Here is an 18,350-nt window from a genome sequence, read left to right on the forward strand (position 1 = left end):
TAAAAATTATAATTTGAAAACAGCTTTAAAGTGGCCAAAAAAATCATTTTTAAAATTCATTATTTAGAATCAAGTATAAGGGATTTTCTTTTATGGAACATTTCTTCGAACTGGAAACACAAAGTAAATATTAAAACAGTGATATTTGGAGGTGAAAAGTCTTATGTAATGGATAATTTCAGAAGGTCTGCAGTTACTTGGTATTGATGATGAGTGTGTGGTTTAGGGTGGGCTTCAGTTTTATTTAAACTTGTAATTCAGTAGTGAATTTGGGAAGTATGGTCAAGACAGGGGAAGTGTGTGAGATTTGTATAATTTTCATAAGCAGGGATTATTAGGTCTATTAGTTTTCTAGATAATAGATCACTAACAGAATCCAAAGCAGAACAACTTCAGTGATAGTAATCTTTTCTGGAAACATCTGCTGCCAGCTGAGTGTGTTTACATTTTGGCAGCATTGGCAGATGTGCTTGTCATCAGCCCATCTGTGTGGTGCTGGGAGGCTGGAGCCAAGGAAGCTGGGCTGAACAGACAGCAGAGAGAGAGCTTCCTATAATATCATGATTTTTTCCAGAAAATGCAAATTAGCACTTTTTTTCCTTCCTGAGATACTATTGCCTTAAAGCTAACCGATTTGTGTGTATTATACAGGATGAGCAACACCTTTCAGTTGCGGGATCACTTTTAGAAATGTGCCCTGTAAAGATATACAACTACTATGTACTCATAATCATTAAAAATAAGAAAATATATAGCTATATAAAAGAAATGTAGCCATGGTATAATCAATATTTTATAAATGAGAGTAATCATTTCTGCAAAATATAATTTAAGATAATTTAGAGAATAAATATATCAGTTTAAATATTTTTCATATTTGAAAATATTATTAAGAAAATAGTCTATGGGAAAAGAAAACACTGAATAAAATAAATATCAGCTTGTGCAAATGAAACTCGGATTTATTCTCTCTTCTTATATTGATTGTTATATTCAGAAGTGTTACCCAAAATATATTCTTTAGAAAGTAATTTCATAGCTAATAGAAGTTATTTATAAAATTATAGATGGCTTTTTAAACAATAGAAATTTCTTTCCTTATTGCAATATTTTCACTCTCTTATTATGTTAATGTACTTTCCGAATCTCCAAAAGGAAGATATATAGAGTTGTCATTTACTGAACACATTTTTGTGGAACACATCCTGGAATAGTACTCTTTTGTGTTTGCTTGATAAATTCTACTTTGCTGATTGAGTCAGAAATCCGCAATCTGGAAGCAAAAAATAAAAATAAATAAAGTTAATTTTATATTGATATTCAATTCTATCATGTAATTTGTTTAATATTCCAGAAACTAAAGCAACCAGGTGACTGACATTTTTTGTCTTTTAAGAATGGATCAAACAGTAATTTTATCCTTAAAATCAGAATAGAATAAAAAAAATTATTCTATTACTTTTTTGTTTTCATAAGCTCATACACAATGAAGCTAATATATAGGGGAAATCATTAAGCTGCCCACTTAATTTGGAGATTAGGTTACTCCCATCCCCAGGAAGAGAAAGAACTAGTAAAAAGAAAAACCATCAGTTTAAAATGGATGATGTTAGCCTTCTGCAGAAATTCAACCTTCTGAGATTTCTATAAACACTTGCTAATGGAGATGAACGAAATGCCCAAATCCAATCAATTGCTTATGTGGAAAGCTCACAATTAGACTTTAAAATAGCTATAATGTAATAAATTGTGTGATACATAGAGTAAGATTCTAACATATGGGTAATCCAGCTTGTATGAAAAAAATATACCAAGAAGAGTTTGGAGCAAGAATTGGCAGTTTTTTATCAAGCAGCATCCATAGGAGAGACATGGACCTGGAGGCACAGGCATTCTTATTATTAGAGATGATTGTCTTCTCTGGGGGCATGAATCATTTATTAGATTTTTCCGAAAGTCCAAATTATATATGCTTTCTATATTCCTACCTATTCTTCTGATCTGTGCTCATTAAATAATCATCTAGTTTGCAAAATTAGTTTCCCAGGGAACTTCTTAACAGTTAAGAAGAGGCAGTATTAAAACGTGATGGTTAAAAAGGTGGACACTGAAATCAGTGGGTTCAAGTCCTTGTTCTCTTAGTTCTGAGCTTTGTGTCCTTGAATGCATCATATAATCTATCCCTTTATCTTATCCGTAAAACTGTAATATTTGCAGCACCCATATCATATACTTGGTACGATTAAATCAGTTTATGTAGGTATGCGTATATTTGCAGACACACACACACGTATATACATATGTGTGTTTGGCCCAGAGTAAAGACAAATTAACTTTCACTAACATAAAAGGGTGAGATTTGAATTAATGCCATGAATTTTGGGGTTGCTATAAGTGTATATTCAGTTTATTTTACACTAACATTATAAGTCCTTGTAAATTAGATTAGTTTGATTTAGTCACCCAGAGCTAATAAAGGTTCAAAAACTCAGAAACTTAGAAAAATCTAAATTTCAATAAACAATCTGGAGAGGCCTTGCCTAATTAAAATGAGTAGTTCATTTTGATAACTACATTTTAAAATTGTAATGTGTAATATAAGGGATGGTGGGAATAATGTAATTTATATTTATATCATAAATTGTCGAGAACATTAGAGATATTTATAGTATAAGGCAAATGAAAAATGTATGTATAATTTTTAATTCTGGGAAAAGGTTTGTAAAAGGTATTATATTATGGCATTTCTTAAAATATGATTAAAGGTGCAACAATTCAATACATTTGGGAATTCTTGGTTAGAAAATTAAAATTCTTTTTTTTATTTCAAGACTTCCCAAAGTTTTTAATATACTTGTATGCCTTGTTAATCCCTGAGAACATTGTAAAATTATGTGGGAATATACCATTCTTTCTCAAAGCATGTCAAACAACAGTGTTTCTCAGAACACATTTTGGAAAGGACTGGGCTGTAATATAAAACCATAAGGCTAAAAAGAAAGATTATAGCAAATCTATCCACAATTTCAGGCAAAAACACACCTAAATATATTTTGAAGAAATAACCATTTTTAAGCATTTGACAGAAAGAATATTTTTTAATAATGCCTTTTAGAAAACTCATTGAAAATCACCAAAACTCATACCAAAATCCTGAAAGCTCTTTGGTAACATCAAAAAGTGGAGTTCTGCATGATGAGATCTGATTGTATCCCAAGAATAGATAGGAATGACCTATTGCATATAGATCTTTGAAAGTAAAAGGTAACTATGAAAATATAAGTTACATCTTTCTTCATTAATCATTGTTAATGCTTCATTGTTGGTCTCTAGCAAATGTTTCAAAATTGCAGAATACTATAAGTGACTTCATGAAAAATTTCTGCAAGAAGGCTAGGAGCAATGGCTCACCCATGTAATCCTAACACTTTGGGAGTCTGAGGAGGGAGGATTGCTTAGGGTCAGGAGTTTGAGATCAGCTTGAACAACATATCTAGACCCTGTCTCTACAAAATAACAGAAAAATTAGCCCAGTGTGGTGTCATATGCCTGCCTATAGTCCCAGCTACTGGAGAGGCTGAGGCAGAAGGATCACTTGAACCCAACAGTTGCAGTGAACTACGATAATTGTCACTGCATTCTATCCCAGACAACAGAGTGAGACTCTGTCTCAAAAACAAGAAAAAAAAAAAATTAAAGAGATATTTCTGCGGAAAACAGTGCAGAGTCTGAAAACATAGACTTGCAAGCTATAGAAAGTCATGGAAAACAACTTAAGCATGTAGTTTTTCAAAATCATCTCCTGAAAGGCAAACTGCAAACAGTAGCAAGTGGATCAAATAGCAGTTGAAATACAAATTCAAAGAGCAGCTACAGAATGTGCAGTGTGTAAGATGCCACTGGCTTCTTCAGCCATGAATCTAAAATGACCCACTAACATTCATCAGTGGGAGTATAAATTGGATATAAATGACTATCATTTGTGTAACACTCCATTCCCTCAACCACAAACAGAATGTACCACACAAAAATTTTGTTAAGGATTTCCTAATGTTAATGGGGCTTTTGGTATTATTCATATTCTCATGAATGCACTCAAAAATAAATGCTTTCCCTAATTGCCAACCACTGGGGCTGAGGAGAGGGGAAGACAAAAGCACTAACAAAAGCTTGTTAAAAACGATCACCTAATACTGACATATAAAGTGAAACCAGGGGCTTGGATATAAAACATAAGAGAAAAATTGAAAAAAAAAAGGGATTTAATTTAATTTACAATTTTACAAATGGTAAAACAATACCCAGTTGATATACATAAACAATAGGAAAACAGTGTTGAACAGAATGAACCTGACAGAATAAACCTTATCTTTCATTCCACAAATCGTATAAGAAATACTCAGTAGCAATTATCCTGTGCAGCAGTGCTATCTCTGTAAACCTTTTTTTCCTGCTATATACATTTGAAACATTTGTGCTTTTGCCTACACAAAGAAACAGTATTTATTAAAAGGTGCTACTTAAAAGAGAAACACAAGGCCTGGAGCCACAATCTGAAAACTGTAATTCAAATTACATTGCTAGCTTGAAGAATTTTTTTTTCTTTTTTGTTTTCTTTTTATTTACTTATTTATTCTTTAAGATTTGGACATAGTAGACCCTTATTGTAACTCTAGGTACAGACAACATAGAATTCAGTTATAAAGTATATCCCTCTTAACACAAGTTAGTAACTGAAGTCTCAAAAGAACTTCTTTATTGTAAAGTGGTCTTACTTATCTCCAGGGTAGATCACAGTGCAGACCCTGAAGATATTAGTATAACGCAAATCTAGAGTGTACATATTACAGACTGTGTAAACACACAGATTCACATATATAACATTGTATATATGCATCACACATGTCTATTTGTACTATATAGATATATCTATAGCACATATATAATAAAATATCTATTTCTAGGTGGGCTTTATTTGGATTTTCTTCCATCAAATACAAACAATAACCCTCACTCAAGTTTTAAAACATTGGTATATTGATAATGTTTGATGGGAAAACTTTCAAACCTGTAGAGATGAAAACTAACTATACATAACTCTTCCCATACCCCTTCCACAATTATAGATACTCCCTACAATAACCACATGAAAACAATTCTTTTATGAACCAAATATCACATTATGTGCATTATGACTAACTGGCTCAATTAGAAATAAATTACTTTGTTCACCCTTTTTCTGTGTAGTAGCTTAATAACTAGTTGGTATGTACACTACCCCTAGCATTATTTAAATAAATTGCTTGTGTAAGCATATATGTAGAAATTCCCATTAGCACTGATATACAATTCATATGCTGTACAATACACGAAGACATTTTAATGACCAGCACCTTCTTTCAGATAGAAAAACTTCCACAGTAGTTTTATCAGTCCTGTGGGCAGAATCATAAGATTTGCCCAGAAAATCTATTACTGATTCATTTTTTATTTCAGCAACTTAACATTAATTATAGAACAGGCTGAGTAATAGTGATGAAAATGTTTCCATGGCCTATTCGTGTCAACAGCACAATAACAACCATGTTCTGTAAAGGACAGGAGTATTTCACAATCAGCTGCCTGAGCATTGCCAGGTACAGGGTTAAATCATGAAAAATAAATTAAAAACTGTGAATATATGGTATTTAAAAAAAAAACCCAGAGATTTCAAGTATGTATTTATAATTTGATTTTGTTATGATCCCTCATGCCCCTTTATTGGTTAAATATCAATTACTTTTACTTTTGCTATTACCCTTCAATGATTTCCTTGCCCTATCCCTCTAAGAAGGCCACAGTAGATAGTCAAGGGGGAGGGCAGATGAAAGGTATACAACAGGGAATGAAATGGGCTTGTACAGTTTGTCTTCTCTGAACACTAAATACCTTTAATTGAACTCATTCTTGAGTACTGAAAGTTCCCTGAGATGAACAAAAGTAGTCTCAGTCGATACTGAAGCCCTTTTTTAATGCAGAACATTTTCGGAACTGGGCAAAGTATTTAAAGAACACAAAACATAGGGTGACAAAGCAATGTGAAAAAGCTAAGAAAGGCACTACTCAATGCATCTATGAGATAAACATCAATGCACAGAACAGTGAATGGCTGAGATATGTTTGCTGTGGCCTTAAAATTGTTTAAATACATTGCTTGAAAATGCATTAAAAATGGCAAGGTACCTTGCTGCTGCTTTTTAAAAACATACTTTGAATGGCTGCCAAGATGGATTTTACCAATAAGAAATTTACCTGTGACTTCTAGATTTCTATTGAATTCAAATTAAAGGCTACTGGAACAATCCTTTGCCAGTAGTCCAAATTTCGATTGTATAAGTTGCCTGCTTTTGATTTGTTAAGTAAATCAGACTTTTCAACTTTAAATTCAAAACTTGCACCTAATTCTCTTAAAATTTCCAATAGATAAGAGGTGTAATATTAAATAATAAAAGTACATTAATACTCTATTCATTTTTAGCTATCAGTCTATATGCATTAGATTTTTCTTTCTTAGAGACACATAAATTCTCAGAAAATATAATCTTCTTTATTCCAAGGTTTTACAATATTAAAAAAACACACATGTAATGAAAAATTTTGAGAACTATACTACCGTGAATGTCCTTTTCAATGATTTTATATATATGTATATATATATTCTCCATGCTTTTTATTCATTTCTCAGACTGGTTTCCCTAAGAAACAAAACATACATATTCCCCATGCTATTTTTTCTTTCTTCACATTGCCTTCCCCAAGAAACAAGAAGTCATATAACTTGTTTCAGGCCAAAGTAGAAGTGAGAACACAGTGCTTCTGCTTTCTAAAGAAACAATCTACCATCAAAATTACTTACCAGCACAGTAAGTTACAAGAAAACTGACCTATTAGTCAATTCTGTTATATATTAAATATTTAAAAATCAATTTATTAATAATCACATGTGTTTCTTTAAAAACACAGTTGTGTGATATGGTGACTAAATTTAACTAAAGAAAAATATTGGTCAATTGAATTCATTTTAAGTGCAAAATATTGACACGCAGTTTCATTGTTAAACCTCTTAAAATTAATCATCTCTGTGATGAAAGCATCACTATAAATCATGTTATTTTTGCACGAAGAAATTTCATAATGATATAAACAGCATGCCAATCTTTCTATTTGAATAACAAGGGGAATATCAAATAACTGGAATTCACATGTCAGCTATGTCAATCAAACATTTATTCTAATGGGCAAAAGGCTTCCACAAAATTATTATGATATGTAAAAGGTGTGGTCAGTATTCCTTCAAATAAAAATAAAGTTTAAATTTGGAAATTTTAAAATATTTAGACACAACTTTCACATTAATAGCATAATAATATATTCATGTTATTAATATATTATTTTCACGAAAAGAAAATGATTTGTTGTGTAGAAACATGAGTATAATCTTTGGTACCAAAAGAGCATGCTTTTCTGCTCATTTTACCATCTTAGATGACATGGAACATCTTTCCTTTAGAAAGGCTCAATATTACTTAGTGGTACAGTTTAGCTGGTACCTTCTACACCATTAGAAAATAATCTGGAGGTTTAGAGTTGTGCAAAATAAAACTTTAAAAAAAAAAGTCTTTGTGTGATTGCTTTTTAAAAATACAAGAACTTTAGAAATGATGACTCGAAGTTTATTTTTCTCATTCCTATGTATCTCAGAAAGGATTTCTAGGCACCCCAATACCCAAACCAAAAGAGATTCCAGAAGACAAACAAAAACATAAACAAAAACATAGAATTCATGATCAGACTCAGTGTCCTGACTGAAGGCATTTACTTGAGTTGCTTAATCTTATAAATTTCACTGCTCAAACTGTTTCCATCTTGATTCCTGCGGATGAGGATGGTGTAACTTCCCAAGGGCTGAGTTGTGTTCCTGGGGTTCCTCTTCTAATGTGCTTGGCTTTGCAGTAGCAGCCCGACAGTGGTGAACACATTTGCTTTGCTAACCAATGATGAGTGCATTGTTGGATCTTGTAAACACTACTGATTATACATTCAAACTGTGTTCTTAGTGGAAGTGGCACTTACTAGGACCCTTGAAGTCAAAATATTTAATTTTTAGAGCACTTTGCAGGTATTTCATCAGCTGGTAGTGGATTTCTCACGAACGTCCTTTATCAGCCTTTCAGTTAATTGGTGGATGTCGAAACCCAGCCATGTTTTGGATCCTATTTTCCAATCTTCAGAAGCATCTTCAGAAAAGAAGTGCATATTCAGTTTGTATGTTTTAAAATGTGCTTTATTGCTTCACACACTTTCCTGTTGTCAGTTTTAGAGCTCCTCTATTATGTAGCACATTTAATGTTTTGAATTCTAACGGCATCCTGTGAGGACTTGCACTGGAAAAGTACCTATATTTTAAGTCATCATAGTAATGGTATTTGACAGCTTTTCCACTCAGATCCTTAGGGAATGGCCAGAACCCATACAGGTGAATTTCATCGCAGAATCTTGTGGCAAGTGTATACATAAGGAGACCTGTGCTGGGTCTTTTGATGGGAACTTTGTTTGTCAGCCAGTAACTGGAGGAAAAAAACAAAAAAACGGAAGAGAAGAATTTATAGAAACACAAAACATACTTTATAGCAAGTACACTATGTAGAAAATCTAAGTTATCCTTATGAATAATATTTTAAAAGATTACTGAAGAAATAATATTTTAAGCATTTAGAAAATTCAATGTTTTTATTTTATTATTCTTTAGCCTTTATTTTCTTCCTTATTCTTGAGGTCACAAATAACCATGGGGTCTGGAATGTAAGTAAATGTTATTCTGTAATCTCACATTTAAAATGAATTAGCAGCAAACAGTTATATAATATACAGAATATAATCTTCTCAGAAAGGGTTAAATATGACTACAAAAGGCACAATAATTGAGTATAGATTAAGTGATGCTCCTAGAAAAAAATAATTTGAAACTATGTCTATAGATTTTCATATCTGATATTTCAATTAAAAATCCAAACAAATAAATACTTTACTTGCATTATACCAACTGACTTATTCAACTCCAATTGTTCAAGTCACATTTTCTTAAAGCAAATTAAAAATATTACCTCAACCCACATAAGAAAAACAACAAAAACAAATAAAGTATAGCTGTAGAATAATTGATAACTAGTTTACCACTTACACAATTTAACATTTTGTTAAACAGGAAAAATATATTTCAATGCCAAAAAGTATTTTATAGTATTCATTTGCAAAAGCGATAAATACTTCAAAATGTTTAGAGCCACCATCACTGCCAAACTTCTTGGTCTGAAAAGCATTCAAACACACAAGTTAATCAGCACTTCTGGAAGGATGAGGGTTTCCATTATTTTTTGGCATATTCATTTACTTAAAGACAATGATCTTACACGAAGAAAGCTGAAAGAAGAGTGTAGATTTTCTCTTACTTTCAAAGTTGTCCAATTATAAATACAATAAACTTAATTGTTTGGATTTTTAAATTTTTGTTTTTATTATTGTCTCCTCCATGGAGAAATACATACTCTGTCAACCAAATATAGTGGGAAGATAATGTTAGATTCTGATCACTGCTGGATTTAGTACACTTACCTTAGATTTTATATAATATTCTTTGTTTTTTTCTCTTTTTAAAAGCATTCATGAAGCTTTGCACAGGAAATAAAATATATCTAAATGATTGACTATGGAAAAAAGTTAAAATGTCACTTTACTTCATTTGCTTAAAGAAATATTGTATGTTCAAACCACAGTTGGAAACATCCAAAACAGGGAAAACATGCCTAGCCATTATCATTTTATGTTTTATCCTTTTTCTCCCTTTTCCCAACCAGAATTGACCTTACACTTTTCTATTTTTCTCATTTGATGAAGGCCGTCAACTAAATATTTCCAACTATGTGAAATGTGTTATGAATCCTTTGTTATCATAAATGTCTTGAGAAAGCCTATTCTCAATAAAGAAGATTCATATGGAATTTTCAGAAAGGAACATCTAGGAATTTTCTCATAACCCAAAAGTAGTGGAATGATCAGAAACTATACCTTATATGTTGTTGACATCATGAAGAAAACACACACAGTGATTCCCTGCAAGGAGCACAGTTAAATTTCAGTTTGAAGACTATGAAGATATTGTGATATGGTCTGGAGCTCTTTGGGCTCTAAAAAAGCAGGTGTTGTCAACATGAAATAATAATTATAGGAAAGTATTCTGAGTATGATCCATATATGGTTATAAATATAAAGTGATAAAGTTGGCTAGTTAAATATGTTTTTATTTATAAATTTTTAAACTAGGCAAATAGAATTCAAACTCAGTAAAAATAAATGATTATTTTCATGAAGGAATGTAAATGATTGGAAATAATTTGGCAATATGAAGGTTATACTGAATTATTTCTAAAGTGAGAAAAAAAACAAGGAGCAGGAAATATTAATATATTGCTCTATTATTTGTATGGGATTCCAAAGTCTCATTACCAATAAATACTTTCCACTTCTTAATTCTGGAGAGATTTCCTAGAAGTCACTTAACTATAGTTGGTCATAGATAAATACCAATGCAACTTTTATATGCAATACAATTAATAACTACAATGTTAAAAATGCTGAAGGCAAAATTATTGGCTTACATGCTTCAAAACAGTGTCACAGATGTGCAAGCACTCAACCTTTTTTGATCCAGGGCATCTTATGAGATTCCACAAACAGCATATCAGTGAAGTGGTCACTGAAGTGTTTTGGAAATGAAACACTGATTGCAAAGCATCCTATTTGAAAATAATGGGTGGCTTAGAAACTTGTGGTCTTATTCCAAATAAATTAATCTATGCATTTAAAATACAGAATTAATAAATTTAGTTTTAGAAATGCTAATAGAAGAAGAAATTAAGTTTTGTGATGTTTGGCTTGCAACACTTCAAATAATTTCAAAGAAAAATAAACTACCCATTTTTCAGGACATTTTTGAAGAAGCAACACAAAACCAAATGCCACTTATCCCATTGATTTCTAAAATCCATCACAGGAAAATATACCTTAATAAATGGCATTGACATGTAACAGGTAAATTGAAAAAAACCTTAAAGCAGGTGAAGAACTAAGGCCACAAGTAAAAATATTCCATAAACTTAAAAAACACAGAGACTGATCAAATACACTCTGAAACTATATATAATGGCTTCATTATCAATCCAACGTTGTACTTGAAATTGTATAGGCCAATCTAAATTGTAGAGATTCAGTATTTGCCCAGGAACAATTCCACACGTGGAAAGGACAAGAATGGATATTCTTTTTTTTTAATTCTGTTAACATAATTGGTTAGATAATATCTATCAACTGTATAAGCCAAAGCCCAGAGTACAATTTTAAAATCCACACCTGAAAGTATCCTAAGTATCCTTATATATAAGTTATATAAGCTGACATTTAAAAACGGCAATCTTTATGCAAAGCTTAACAAAATAAATAGAATATTAACTTGTTTTAAATCTTAATTAGGAAATATTAAATTTAAAATAGTGCATTGATAAAATAATGAAATAGTCACACTATTTCAGTATACGTTCCAATTTTTATCTCAAACTTTTATCTGTTGTAATATAGTTAAAAGGTTAGCAGTGTTTTAAATTCAGCAAATAATCTAGTTTCCATGTATGTAATTCTTTTTATATAAATTGATTTTTTGAATTATACAATCAATGTAGGATCCTTGTCTAAAAAAGAAATGTATGAAGAATAAAAATATTACCTGTAATGCAACCACATGGAGATAATCACTATTACAATGTGCTCCAACTTTAGCTTCTCTAGCTGGTTTGGATCTTAATATATATTACAGTCATTCGTAGACATGTACAAAATATTTTTCATCAGCAGGGCTAAGTTTTGTCACTGATATTATTTATTTCCTTCTTTCCTTCCTTCCATCCTTTCTTCCTTCCTTCATTTTTTATTAAATATCATAGTACTCTCTCATTGTAGGAAACAAATTTGCTTTGGATTATATGTGTAAATTGAACATTTATAACTTTCCTAAATATGATAGCTTCCATAGATCTCACTACTCCTAGAATGAAAGCTCTGTTCTTGCTAAATAAAGTGTCTTATATAGTCTTTCCCCAACATACGGGTTCCATTTCTTCCTTCAAACAAACTTAAAACTTAGAATGTTTCTACCCATCAAATCAGTGTACTATTGAGGGTATATTTATGTTTAGGAGACACATGTTTGCATCTGAGATATTATACTTATTAGTACTTGAAAAAGCTGCTTCACTTCCTTGGCCCTCAGTTAACAATATTTAATATACAAGTTGTGATATTGTAACAAAGACAGTAAATATGAAAGAACATAGCATAAAGCTTGACACATAGTAAATAACATTAGTTGACTCTCAACACATCCCCAAACAACCCATACTTCAATGTCACTCACAAATCCCACTTCTCTCTCGCAACCTTCTGTGACTACCCACTGGCTAGACAATTGTGGTCATGTCACTTCACACCAATGAACATGTTTCCTTAGTTGAGAAGCAGAAACATTTGATTCTATGGCTTTGGGGTTTCATCTATCTATAAAATTCTATTGCAGTTTTAAGTCTTCTCTCTCTGTGAAACTGTGTGAAATACTTTTACTGCTATTCTGCTTCCTCCTCACAATTCTGTGTGTCCCTTTGTCTTCTTTCAGACTGTAATGTTTTGCAAAGCAAAGAAGGTACTTAAAAATGCTTACTGATTTTAAAATCACAGTCTTTTAGATTTTATCTCATAATAAAATCAGATAATCACTTGATGAGGCAAAATATCTGATTATTTCAAACAATCACCATTTTAGAAAGGCAAATAATGTTATATTTATCAACATTGAATATACAGATGAAAATTCATCCTCAACACATTGGCAAATAAGGAATATTAATTTGTATTTACATTTAAAGTCTAAAAGTTTAGAAGAAATATAATAATTTTTCCTCTTAAAACATTCTTCTTCCAAAAATCACACATAGCAATTTCTTAAAGAATTTGAATAGAGAGGATGGAATTTCATTGTGGTAATAGTTGTAATCTAATGTTATATTTTAAGCAATGTTTCCATTCATGTGCCCAGATATTCTTTTATCTGGAATGTGAGATGAAGTATATAATATACTGTACGTTTGTACTCTTAGCTCAAAAGATTGTCCTTTTTTTTCCTCTCGTATTTATCTTCCCACAACTGAGTGTTGTGCTTGGTTCCACTGGAAGACTCAGTCAAGTGTACATGATATGGCCTCTGGTTCTTACATGCCTGCAGTAATTTGAGATATTATAAAATAATTAGTTTTCTATAATTTATGTTTGCAAGACATGCCTGCATCTCTCTAACTCTATACTCTACCCTAGAAAGCTCACAGAGACCATCCATGACTATGCTATCCTTCCCATCAAAAATTACAGCATGGAGAAATAAATAAATATAATTTTTTTGAGATTACATCCTCCATATTTGTCAATGTGTTGCTTCATTCTTATGAGACATATATGTGTATCAACCATTAATATAAAACTTAAAGCAGTCATTTCTAAGCATATTGAAATGGAATATCTCTGGTATTTTCTTCTCTATTGTTAATATAGTCCTTTCATTATATTCTTAGTCTGCAGTATACTACATAAACTGCATTTTGTTTTCACACTATTTTAGTGAAGTTCATGATACCATTTAAGATTGTATGATAGTTTGTGCTGCCACAAAAAGTAGGGTTGATAACAAATTCTTTAAAGAAAAATGGAACTTCCAGCACTGTACTCACTGAAAATAATTCAATCCACCATGAATTAATCCTTGTAGTTTGTCAGAGGCAAGAAGAGATAGATCTTAAATCTACTTCTAATGTGAGGAAACAAGGGACAGAGAGACAAATTTAACATGACTTGGCAAGGTAAGAGTAAACCTAGCAGTAAAAAGATAGGCAATTTATTAAAAGGTAGCAATGAGAATAATTTATTGATTAAATACAATGGGCCACAGACAGTGTTAAGAGCTCTACATATGTTATTTTTCATTTACTCCTCAACACAAACATATATATGAGTAGATGTTATTTCACAGAGGAGGATACTGAGGTCTGGTGGTGGGGATGGGGAAGGGAGATAAATAACCAGATTAAGCTCATAGGAATTATAGGTGACAGGATCAGGATTTAAGATCACATATATCTGGCTGTAATGATTTTAGCTAACAAAAAACTGGGTTATTTAGCTTCTCAAGAGGATTCAGCTTAGAATAGCAAAGCTTTGGGATCATTTTCAACACAGAGTTCATTGGGAAACAAAAAAAGTTTTGTTTGGTGTTATAGTAATTAACAGATTAACAAAGGCCAATGTCAATAATTATTTTGTTTTTTACATATAAAGCCTTCTTGGCTTTTTAATTTTTTTAAATTTTTATTTATTTATTTATTTATTTATTTATTTATTTATTTATTTATTTATTTATTTTTTGAGACAGAGTCTCACTTTGTTGCCCGGGCTAGAGTGAGTGCCGTGGTGTTAGCCTAGCTCACAGTAACCTCAAACTCCTGGGCTCAAGCGATCCTCCTGCCTCAGCCTCCCGAGTAGCTGGGACTACAGGCATGCGCCACCATGCCCGGCTAATTTTTTCTATATATATATTTTTAGTTGTCCAGATAATTTATTTCTATTTTTAGTAGAGACGGGGTCTCGCTCAGGCTGGTCTCGAACTCCCGACCTCAAGCGATCCACCTGCCTCGGCCTCCCAGAGAGCTAGGATTACAGGCGTGAGCCACCGCACCCGGTCTACTTACTTAGTTTTTAATTTCAACGTACTATGGGAGTACAAACTTTGATGTTACATGCCTGAGTCAAAGCTATGAGGGTGCCTGTTCCCAGACAGTGTATACCACACCCATTAGCTTTTTAAAAGGTTTTTTTCCAAAGGTAAATAAGAGCTGATAGGACCCATTTTTCCCTTGTACAATCCCAAAAGTGTTTGAAGTCAGAAGACAATTTGTAGTTTCAATATATAACTTACTTAACCACATTGCAAATGCCAAAGGCAGTGACACTGTATCAAAGGGAAAAAATTTCCCTGCAGATTTGAATAAGGCTTCTTAAGATATTTTGAAGGTCATTAAAATGAAAGCAGAAGCTCATAACTCAAAAGGTCAATTGTCAATATTTTTTTTCTTGTGTGCCCTTGTATGCAGAGCTTTGTCTGATGTAAATGATAGAAAATAGAAAATCATTTCTATAGAAGCCTTCATAGTGTACATATAGACAATGTTTTATCAAACTTTATGAGCTTGATTCATCAGAGACATAGAGGATTCATGGCATGGAGAAAGGAGTAGTAATATTATTTTAGGCTCAACAATCTTTATACTCTATTTGGTACCTATGTATGTTATTTGATATCTACCATAGGAACCAGGCTTTGCCCTTAGTTCTGAATTTCATCCTGCTTCTTTATATTTGGCCATGTGCATTGTCCGGTTAAGAGTAGATACAATATTTTTTAAAAATCTAGATTTACTTATATTGGTTGTACCAAGTGTCTCATATTTCATTAGTGAACACATAACTTTCATTACTGTGATATTGGTGATTCTATGTCATATTCACAGTTTCATAGCCTTCTCACATGATTCTCATAAAATCTCATGATATATACTATAGTAGATATTATCATCCCTACTTCATAGAGGGTGTAGTTGTGGCTCAAAAAGTAAAATAACAAAATAATGTGTCCAATTTTGCTCAGCCAACAACATTGGTATGCTACTGAATGTTTAACAACAGACCCTGGGTGTGGAGAGAGAATGTTGCTGATTTGTAGCATTTGATAATTTCTGTGGTGTAAACACTCCCACCAGGGCTGATTTCATGCTACCAACCTGACATCAGTGAACACTGAGCAGAGAAGAAGTGGCACACTCAGCTCTTGCTCTAGTATACCACTGACTGCAGAAAATGCAGAAAAGAGGTAGAAAATATTCCTCCCAAAACTTAATGCAGCCCCATTAAGTTCTGAACAAGAAAATTCAATATTAACAACAACAAAAAAAACTTTCCTTAGAAAAATGTCCAGATATTAGTTGTTTACCCCATTTTAAAGAGAAAAAAATGAGGATTGGGGGTATAACTTTCATCTTTGTAACAATAGCTTTATTACATATTAATAGAAAAGTTTAAATTTATCCTCTAATGAAAATAGAAGAGAGAAGGACAATTAATATTTAGCACAATACTGGATACATAGTAGGTGCTGAAGGCATGGTTAGTTTATTCTTGGTGATATTTCAGATATTTGTAGTATTAATAAAATGGAGCAATCTCATAACTTGTCAATCCATGAGTGATATAATACCCAAAGTGGTAAGTATTGGAAAAGCTAGAGTCTGGCCTTGCTTTACCTTCAGCTAACTGTGATCTTGGGGAAACTATTTAAACATGTTCAGTATCAGCTTATTCACCAATAAAGTGAGGTTCTTTTTTTTTTTTTTTTTTTTTTGAGACAGAGTCTCACTTTTGTTGCCCGGGCTAGAGTGAGTGCCGTGGCATCAGACTAGCTCACAGCAACCTCAGACTCCTGGGCTTAAGCGATCCTACTGCCTCAGCCTCCCGAGTAGCTGGGACTACAGGCATGAGCCACCATGCCCGGCTAATTTTTTTGTATATATATTTTTAGTTGGCCAGATAATTTCTTTCTATTTTTAGTAGAGACGGGGTCTCACTCTTGCTCAGGCTGGTCTCGAACTCCTGACCTCGAGCGATCCACCCGCCTCGGCCTCCCAGAGCTAGGATTACAGGCGTGAGCCACCGCGCCCGGCCTAAAGTGAGGTTCTTAATGTGGTTTCACTACATTTATAACTTTCATTTGTAAATGGTCAAAAGAAATCTGAATTCAGATTGAGGAACATGAGAGTTCATTCAACTACAGTAGCATATGTTTTGCTGGCAGTTACTATTTAATAACTACTTTGTATGACATAACAGGAACCATTTCTCCTCAATCATATTAAAGAACTATTTGATAAAACCATCCCTACTGAAAAACTTAAACATTGTTTCCAGTTTCCTGTCATACTTGTAACTTAAGGTCATAAAATCTTTTCTACTGATGAATTCATAATAAATTTATTTTTAAAAATTAATTTATTTATAATTGACAAAAATGTATGTATCTATCATGTAATACATAATGTTTTAAAATTTTTTGATTGTCTAAAAATTACAAAATGATTCATTGTAATTTCAAAGATAAAGCTAATGAAAGAGAATGATGTCACAAGAAAATGGACTCTTGCTGAGAAGTGAGAAAAACTAAACAAAAATAATCAGAGGGAATCCTCTAGATTTTTATTTACCATGTCAGAATCTTGAATGGAATTAAAATGGATCTCTTCCAAACTACATGAATGATTCAAATGTTGGCTAGATTTTGGTAAAAGAGAATTTAAAAAATAATCAGCATATATAGATGGTTTCTAAATGTGTTTAGGAAAATATCTTTGGGAGTTCCCAAACATAATGCTTAAAAACAAATTGGTAAATGAAAGGTATACCAAAAAATGAAATAGATTTCATACCACACATTTTAATGACCTTCTCTCTGAATCCAATCTCATTTTAATGACATTCACTTTTAATCTTTCTGAGGGAAAACTGAAACTCATAATCTAAACTACCAGAAGGAAGAAGCAGTGATGTATAAAAAGTGAAATACTAGAAACATAGAAGCGCCGTGATCTTTTGTACCATATGAGGGAGTTAAATGAGGTTAACATTAAAGTGCTTAGTGTGTGATTCTTCTTGTGAAATCGGATCACTTTTTGAAAATCAAATACCATAGAAACCTCACATTTCTCTAAGTAAGATTGAGAGGAAGGAGTACAATCATTTATCATAGCACATGGAGTCCTACGAAGAAAGTAAAAAGAATTGAAAAGCAAGGGGGAATGCTGTAGGTAATCAGAAAGTTTAGTAAAAATGGGTTAAGTAAAAATGGTAAAAGATGAAAATGATAGAAGTGTTTATCCATGCATACTTTTTTTACATTAATATTTAGTATGAGGAGGTACTTAGACTATACTTTTACATTCCCCAGCCAACATAAAGATGGTTTCCCATTAAAAGTCCATTTTACTATGATAACAAAAGGTAAACGACTCTTCTAATGGCCTGATGATCTTATTTTAGCTTGGTTTGCACTACTTACAAATGGATATGCCCAGTTTACATCAATAAGTCAGGTTACATTAATGTCCCAGATAAGAGTT

The 18,350-nt window shown here is 32.2% G+C and overlaps 1 protein-coding gene across 2 annotated transcripts in view; it reads right to left on the reverse strand.

Annotated features, from left to right (window-relative positions):
• Positions 1-1,147: 1,147 nt before the first annotated feature.
• ST8SIA4 (ST8 alpha-N-acetyl-neuraminide alpha-2,8-sialyltransferase 4) overlaps positions 1,148-18,350 on the reverse strand; it is a 99,579-nt gene continuing 82,376 nt past the window's right edge. The window contains exon 5 of one of the 2 annotated variants that reach the window (XM_045566577.1): positions 1,148-1,273. In XM_045566577.1, coding sequence (XP_045422533.1) covers positions 1,177-1,273 — 97 coding nt within the window. In that variant the 3' untranslated portion in view covers positions 1,148-1,176. Of the gene's footprint in view, positions 1,274-7,003; positions 8,607-18,350 lie in introns of those variants that run through there. The other variant, XM_045566576.1, reaches the window with a different exon arrangement.

The sequence above is a fragment of the Lemur catta genome, chromosome 12 (assembly GCF_020740605.2).
Source record: "Lemur catta isolate mLemCat1 chromosome 12, mLemCat1.pri, whole genome shotgun sequence".
Taxonomy (NCBI): Eukaryota; Metazoa; Chordata; class Mammalia; order Primates; family Lemuridae; genus Lemur; species Lemur catta.